The sequence below is a fragment of the Oryzias melastigma genome, linkage group LG13, assembly GCF_002922805.2.
Source record: "Oryzias melastigma strain HK-1 linkage group LG13, ASM292280v2, whole genome shotgun sequence".
In the NCBI taxonomy this organism is placed as follows: Eukaryota; Metazoa; Chordata; class Actinopteri; order Beloniformes; family Adrianichthyidae; genus Oryzias; species Oryzias melastigma.
The window spans coordinates 26,953,627-26,961,738 of NC_050524.1; the positions used below are offsets into that span (position 1 = coordinate 26,953,627).

General features: G+C 37.0%; 1 protein-coding gene across 1 annotated transcript in view; it reads right to left on the minus strand.

The window, feature by feature from the left end:
- Window positions 1-316: 316 nt before the first annotated feature.
- The window catches only part of scn2b (sodium channel, voltage-gated, type II, beta), a 20,899-nt gene continuing 13,103 nt past the window's right edge, over window positions 317-8,112 (minus strand). Inside the window, exons 2-6 of the mRNA XM_024277828.2 lie at window positions 6,353-6,519; window positions 6,058-6,274; window positions 3,883-4,075; window positions 3,454-3,516; window positions 317-1,948 (exon numbers count right to left, since the gene is read on the minus strand). Of these exons, the coding sequence (XP_024133596.1) occupies window positions 3,513-3,516; window positions 3,883-4,075; window positions 6,058-6,274; window positions 6,353-6,519 (581 nt within the window). The 3' untranslated portion in view covers window positions 317-1,948; window positions 3,454-3,512. The remainder of the gene's footprint in view (window positions 1,949-3,453; window positions 3,517-3,882; window positions 4,076-6,057; window positions 6,275-6,352; window positions 6,520-8,112) is intronic.

The window sequence follows — 8,112 nt, forward strand, 5'->3', positions numbered from 1 at the left end:
TATAAGTGAAGAAAAACATAAATTAAATATTTAAAGTTGTTTTGCCTAGCCGGACCATTCCTGGCTCTAGCGCCAAACATTCCTCATCAGAATTGAAGACTAGCATTAATGAAAAAGGGACTTTTGTAATTCCCTAGCATTATGCAGTCTGATCAGTCAGAGAGGAGAAATATGACATATAATTAAAACAACTTGCTTCAATTACAAGTCATATTTTTGACAGATGCAATGTGTGCTGTTATGATTTAAAACATTTATTAGCTTTTTTTAAAAAAAAAAAACATTAATGTTAAAAAAAAGATGCATAGACACCAGACACTTTTCTACACCTTTGTTCTTACAGATCTTTATTTAAAATGCATAATGTAACAATAACTGATTGATCAGAGGAACCACAGTGTGAGCACTAGTTGGTGCTAGCTAACATTCAAAGTGATGCAATAGCAGCTATTCACAGCACATTTTTTTGGCCTATGGCACAGTCACATATCTCTTTCACATTTTAGTTATTGTTCTGTCAACAAAAGCAAAACCTTCCTTTAAATTGAAATAATAATAAAAGAAAAACAACATTCTAAATAAGCTGCCCTCATCATGCTGTAAGGTTCTGCAATTTCTGCAACACAGACATGCATGATACAGAAGAAAAAGCAGAAACAGATTTTTCCAATAAATCAGTTTGGTTATATTTTAATTTTTTTTTTCTTAACTCAACTTTTTCACATGCCTGCAAATTACCACCACATTTGTGATTATTCACAAGCTGATTGTGTTTTTTTTATTTATTTATTTTTTTTACCTCAGTGGAGTTTCATTGATCCAAAGAGGGCACTGTGCAATAACAAACATTGAAAAGAGATTATGAAAGTGTACTTTTGGTATTTCAGTGAAATACACATCACTCATAAAGTTAGAAAACAAAACTATAAATTTATCAATAATACAAAACATAAAAATCCAACAGAATCACATACAAACTTTTGTATATACTTTTATGACTATGAAGGTTACTTTTTAGAGCATTTTTTTTCTATAAATTAGACAATTAACAAGTCAGCAGGTTGGAACCAGTTTGAAATGTGTTTAATAAAGTCAACACATTCGTTGGTTACGGAAACAGATTTATTTTTATGGATCATGTTAGTCATAAAAAATAAGTCTCCAATAAAATTGGTCTTTTCTTTTTTATTGCCTAAATGGCCAAAGTTAGAGAGATTAGCTGCACATGTGCTTTTACCACTGTATCAAACCACTTCTGGCTTTCATGGTGTGTTTACGGCAGTTGTTCTGATAAAAGTTTAAGGAATGTTTGAGAATCTTGTCCAGCAAAGCAGACATTATTGGCATATGTAAACGTCATTTAGCTTAGCTGGTGAATTTGAGCAATTTCGACAAAGGAATCCACTTAAAAAGACAAAAGGACATGAATCATAGGCAATGTGCACTTATTTCACGATGGGTACATTTTCTTCTCTTTAAAATCCACTTTAAAAATGTTCTCTACAGTAATAAATAATATCAATATTTAGTTGCTGATATAGATTTGTTTTTCAAGTACCAAACTAATGTAAAATGGTTATAGCAAAAATAACAACAATTTTCCATATATATATTTTTTTTAATTTACTGTGAATGAAATGTTTGGGTCATACCACAAAACCTTAACGTGTTATAGGATATGCTATGGTTATATGTTTTATTAACCACTTCTAAAATTGCTGATACTATACTGTGAAGGTCCAAACAAAGAAACGCCTGATTATCCCTCACATTTTGCAAGGAAAAATACCCCTAATACAGACGAAGAAAATATAGATGATGCAGCATTCAGACGGATAATCCTGCTTGGATTCCATAGACACACCTGCATGCAAAGTGTTTGAATATATCTGTGGACACTGATCTGAGCAGTGGTTACTACATGTCATTGAGGATGTGGTATTGGTTTCTGAAAGACAAAACAGAATGAAAGACATTAAGTTTCAGATGGATTTCTGCAGTGCCTCAAACGAACAAAAAACTGTACTCATTAAGCCTTAGTCACTTGTAGTTGGATACAGGCTATCAGCAGGTGAAAAATAAACAAACCTGTACGGGGCACGCTGGTGGCCCATATGAAATATCAAGGTTTTAGATATCTTGGTGAGTTCATGGAGCAAAAATGTTCATGGACAGCTTTTTTCTATGGGCATGCTGCGGGTGACAGGTCGTAGTGAACACTTTTGCAACACGTAAGGGTAAGTAAGAGTGGAGTAGGTCAGGTGCTGTTGAATTTTTGTTGTTTTAACCCCTAAAATCCTGCGCACTGTGCAAGGAGTCAGTTATTACTATTTATGTGAAAAGTAAGCGCTCCTTGTGTGCCAACACATTCTCACTAACAAGTGGTCACATACTGACGTTTGATTAAGGACACCTCCGCGTCACTTTTTGACGTTTTAGGTGTCCCCAAGTTGTCGTTTTTCGATGTGTTGGCTGTTCCCTTTAAATCACGGGTCCTCAACCTCCGGGCCGCTAACCTGAACCAGTCCAGCACAGCGACACCAGTACCCAAACACGGTACTGGTACCCTAACCCAACCAGATGCGGTACCGGATGCAAATCACTACTGGGTTAAGGTTAGGGTACCAGTACAGGGTTAGAATACCGGTACTGGATGCGTCCCAATGACCAGTGCGCATCTGGTACTGCATCCCAAGGGTTGGGAACCCATGATTTAATAGGAACAGCCAGTAAAACGACGAGTTGGGGACACCCAAAATGTCAAAAAATGATGCGGAGGGGTCCTTAACCTGACTGGTAAAAATTAGGACATTGGACAGTCAGAGTGTAGTTTGTGTGGACATCCTACAGGTACTTGCATGTATGTATGCGCATGGTCAGTCCTCCCACGTTTCTAACAACTAGAGTGTTACGTCGGAGCTCCGTATTACAGCATCACCTGTACGTCATAGGTGCGTGTAACTTACATTAGCCTCAAATATATGTCACGATACAATTACCGCATACACACGACAATGGTATGTTCCATTTTCATGAAGTCCCTTGAGGTGGCTGTAGGATCCTCAAGAGAACTGCAAAACGCACCTGAGCTCCCCTTAAGATGTGGCCCCTGTACGACCATCTACAAGCCTAGACAATCCAATAATTAGGCTTAAGATGAGCCTGACCTCTAACCTGGTTTCAACAATCAGGTGTCTCATGTACTTGTCATTTTAGATGTTATTGTCTCAACATATCTGATTGTAATCTGGTTATTTAACCGCATTTAAGTTAACTCACACAACTAATCAGCTGCTTCAAGTTAAAGTAACCAAACATAAATGGTGCCAAATAAATGGCAAAATTGTTTGTTACCAACATAAAGAAAAAAAGTAAAAAACTACAGAGGAGTATTACTCTTAAATATACAATTTCATCAAAACTTAAAGGAATACAAAAAAAAAAGTTATTTACCAGAAAAGTTGTTGGATGTGAGAGTGACGGAGACATCAATGCAGCCAGTCATGCTGGGGTTATCTTTGGAACAGAATGAATTAAAAGTCAACACAATGAAAAATTGCAATCAGAAGAAACATGGACAAAACATTTCAAGATATTTGGTTCATGGGAAGAACAAGAACCATAAAACCCATTCTTCCTCCACCAGCTAAAGACAACAAAGAGTCATTTGAGACACTACAAGCAATCAATAACTGAATGTTTCAAAACGTTCAAGCTCTTGTAAAGAAATACTGGCTTTTTCTATAAGATTGTTGTAGTTTTCTAAAGCTTATAGCTACTTTTTAACTGTAACTTCATCTTTTTTATATGTGAATGATTGGACTTGAAGGAATGACTGCTGCTTGTGCCTGTCATGCTTCTTACAATCGTTAGATTTCTTACTTGGTTCCCTCCTCCGCCACGGCTTCAGCCTCCAGCTTCCCCTCCTCCTCCATTTTTTCTTCTGAAGTTAGTTCTTGTTTGCGGTGTCGGCGAAGACATTTGATCACCACCATGGAGAGGATCAGCAGGGCTAATGCTCCGCCCACCGAAGCCCCAATGGCAACTGCGATAGTAGAATCTCTTGGAGGAGGCACTGAGAGAAGGAAAGGGTTAAATATTTTGTAGACAAAGAATGGAGACAAGTGCAATGCTGGCTAAAAGCTCAGCTGGCCAGATTAAACAGAGTGGAAAGAAGTAAAGTGTTGCTGACTGGGCTTATGCTGTATGTGTGTGTGTCAGAGAGGTAGGAAGAAAGCAAGAGACATTGAGAGAAACCAAGTTCAACTTCCTGCTTATCATGAATAAGTGAAAAGCTGAGTCATCACAAGTAAATCCACATACTTAACAAAACAACCCATCAAAATCGCACATGAATGTGCTTATGTAATTTAACCTCATGGAGATATTTGATATAATTCTGTGATTAGAAATGAGTTTGTTGAAATGCATAAAAAATCTCATTTAGTGTGCAGCTCATATGATTGAATACAAAGTTCACACTGATATTTATTAACAATTTTTGATGTAAAATATCTTTGAAAATCAGTGATAAAGATCCTTGTTGTTGAAGTAGCTTTTTAAGGAGTGACAAATTCGACATCAGGTAAACTTTTTTAAAAGCAAACCTGAATCTGTTTACGCAGTCAATTATGACAAATCTGGTTTTGAAATTAAAATGGATCCAATATTTAGTCTAAACCAAACTGATTCATAAATCTTTGAATCTATAAATCTTCAATTTAGAAGGAATTCTTCTCTCCACTGATACATTTACTTTACTCATTATGGGTATTTAGCTGGATATCCTTCAATGTACTCTGTTAGTCACCTATAGTATGTTTGCTGTTTTTATACAGTTAAATCAATTTGGCTCTTATGGAACTACCTGGACTACATTTGAATGAAGCAATTAAAATTCCCAAACTTAAAGTTCTTTTGCATTGAAAATTCTGTTTTTGGAGTTTTTAACATGCATGTTTCTCATGATAGAGGACAGATATAAGAAAATTAAGCTTAAAATTACATTTCTGAGTATTTCCTTATTCAAATCAATATGAGTAAGATGAACAAATGCTGTTTGAAAAAGTGTGTAACAGTGACATAAGTGCTACAATCAAGTGCTATAATTCTGCTCCATTCTGGTCCATCTACTTGAATGTGACTAGATCCATGTACATCTTTGTTTTTCTCATCCAAGTCAGTATCTGGATCAAAACTGTACAACTGGATAGATCTAATATTGCCTGCCATGTGCTGCACCAGCAATGTTAAGTTGGGAATCTGAGGGTCTGTTGAGCTAGTGGAAGAGCATGTAAACAGGTGGATGATGGGAAATGAGAAGCCTGAGGCCCAATTCGAATTATTCCCTTCTCTCTTCCCCTTAGGCCCTCCCCTCAACTTGAAGTGGCAGTTAAAGTGGAAGTCCTGTCCGGGATTCTTATTTTTTAAATTTCACCCTCCAAAGTCCACCGTCGCGAGGGTAAAACGCGACTTTTTGTTGTAGTATGACATTGTTATGTACAGTATATTCAAGCACTGGAAGCTCCACTCTAATGCTAGAACACCGGCGATTATTGATGACATCATCAAACGAAAAATAGGAAATATTAAACACTATGTTTTCATAACCCTCCGTTTGGAGGGCTAAATGAAGGGGTAGGGAGAAGGGAAGAATTCAGACTGGGCCTTACTCTGCGTCAATAGTTCCGCTCACAACTCAGAGGTAAATTTCTGATAAACTCCTGCTGCTCTGCAGAAATTATGTCCTAGAAAACGTAGAATCAAGAAAATGGCAAACGTTTTTTAAAAATGTAGTCTAAAAACAGCATAATCCTAATTAAAAGACTACTGTGAACACTTCTACAATAGATCAAAAGATGATTGGAGTGGGCCTTAACTATTATTGTTTTTGCCTTTTGTACAGCGGCTTTGTACATTTGGCTATTAAACCCAACCCTAGTTACCATCTTCTTGGGTTCCTTATACATAATTGCAATCCTTGAAAAAGTGGGAATATGTTCTTTCAAAGTAAAGCAATTGTTTTGTCGAGTCACATTCTGTTACAAAGTGACTTACGTTCATTGACAACATTGACATAAATGGTCCCTTTTCCGTGGATGCGATCTGGAGGGTTCAACACGTGGCAGAAGTAATACCCCGTATCCTCGGGTTGAATGTTTGACAGGGTGATTGACAAATCATTCTTCTCCAAGTTCCCGGTAAACTCAACTCTCTCGTCAAACTGGACCGTCGTTAACTGAATCATTCCTTTCTTTCTATCGTAGGTCATGAACTGTGGAAATACAGAGAGTGTTTAGATCTGATTTTGAAGACTGTGAACATGAGATTTTCCAGTTGTGAAACACATTACCATCACTTCAGCCTCGCTCTCATTGTCGGCTACTTTGTAGGTCCAGTTCATGTGAAACTTGCTGAGGTCGATCTTATAGCAGGAAGTGAATGTGCATGAGATCCGGACATTTGTTCCGTTCAGTGCAGTGATTTTGCTTGGTACAAGAACATCCATGCTTGAACAACCTGTAAAGTAAAAACAATGGCTTTGTTAATGCGACGGATTGATCTAAGTTTACTTATTAATATGTAATCACAACATAGAAAAACACTATTTCTACATATTTCAAAACTCTTTATTGAGCAACTGAGATTAAAAAAGCTACCGTTTGAGTGATAAGAGAAGGACTGTACAAGGAGGAAGACATTTTAATCAAAGTTGTTTTCTTTCGTAATGCAGTGGTCTCTTGGTATGTTTGGATTCATCTTTCGAGGCATCACAGCTTTGTAGTTTTTGCATGCGTGTTTTTACACTGCATTGGGTTCCGATTGACTGTTGTTACTCAATCTCCTCTGTGCCATGTCTCCGGTACAGTCCAAAATATGTTCAGCTTGTGAAAACTATCTTTGGGGTCAGTGTATAGTACTGGACTTATTTTTCCAGAAAGGTTTGAACTTTGAGAGTTTAAATAAGAAAGAAAATTGTGAAAATGTTAAAGTCCCATCAGCTGTCATACATCTAGGTGTGTGAAATTTGTTCTCCGCATTTGACCCATCCCCTGGGGGAGTGATGAGCTGCAGACAAACTCACCCTCGGGAACCATTTACCATTAGGTGGTTTAACCCCCAATCCAACCCCTTAATGCTGAGCGTTAAGCAAGGAGGCAATGGGTCCCATTTTTGGAGTCTTGTATGACTTGGCCTGGATTTGAGCTTGTGACCTTCCAGTCTCAGGGCGGACACTCTACCACAAGACCACTGAGGAATGTTTGTCTCAAAACAGTGTTTAAAATGTGTAGAGAGGAGTTTTGCAGCCTTAAAACATCTACAATAATTATAGTATAAAGATAACCACTTTGTGGATTTTGCCTATTGCAGGTTATTTTTTGAATAACCTCCACCATTGATGAGGCACCACTGTAAACTAATGAACTCTTGTTTTACATCAAAATCTCATGAAAGATCTTTTTCTTTGCTTTTTGGTTCAGGGCAGGGGTCTGCAACATTTTATAGTAAAAGCCATTTTGGGCCTGTTTTTTACTGATCAAATCTTAGAAGGAGCCGCAAAGTCTTATTTTACACTTTAAGAAAGTGTATTATGGCACCCCATTCATTACGTTGTTTCTTTTTTAAATAATAAATATGAATTATATTTATTTTTGGCATGAATAGAAACAAAAAATACAGGAGCATTTTCTCTAAATGTGACATTGTTTTTGACTTCTCACATAATCTCTTATGATTTCCTTTCAAAATAAAAGGCACCCTGTGCCAAACAGGATAATTCCACTGTTGTGCAGCATAATATAAGATGTTCTTTAAACTCATGAAAGATTAGACTTTCTAACAAAGTTTGCATTGTATTTGAAATCTGAAGGCCTCTTCGGGTCAGCAGGGATTTAAAAATCTTGACTTACCCGTAGTTTATTTTATAAATGTAACCAATCTAAATAAAAAATTCTAGTTTAGTAACCCTTACTTTATCCGTAAAGCCACAATGGAGGGGTAAAAGAGACACATGTGGCTCTGTAGCCACACACTGAAAAAAAAAATCTGTTGGATTTACTTAATTCAATAGTGGACATTGGTTGCACACAGATGTTTAGCTTTCACAGCAAC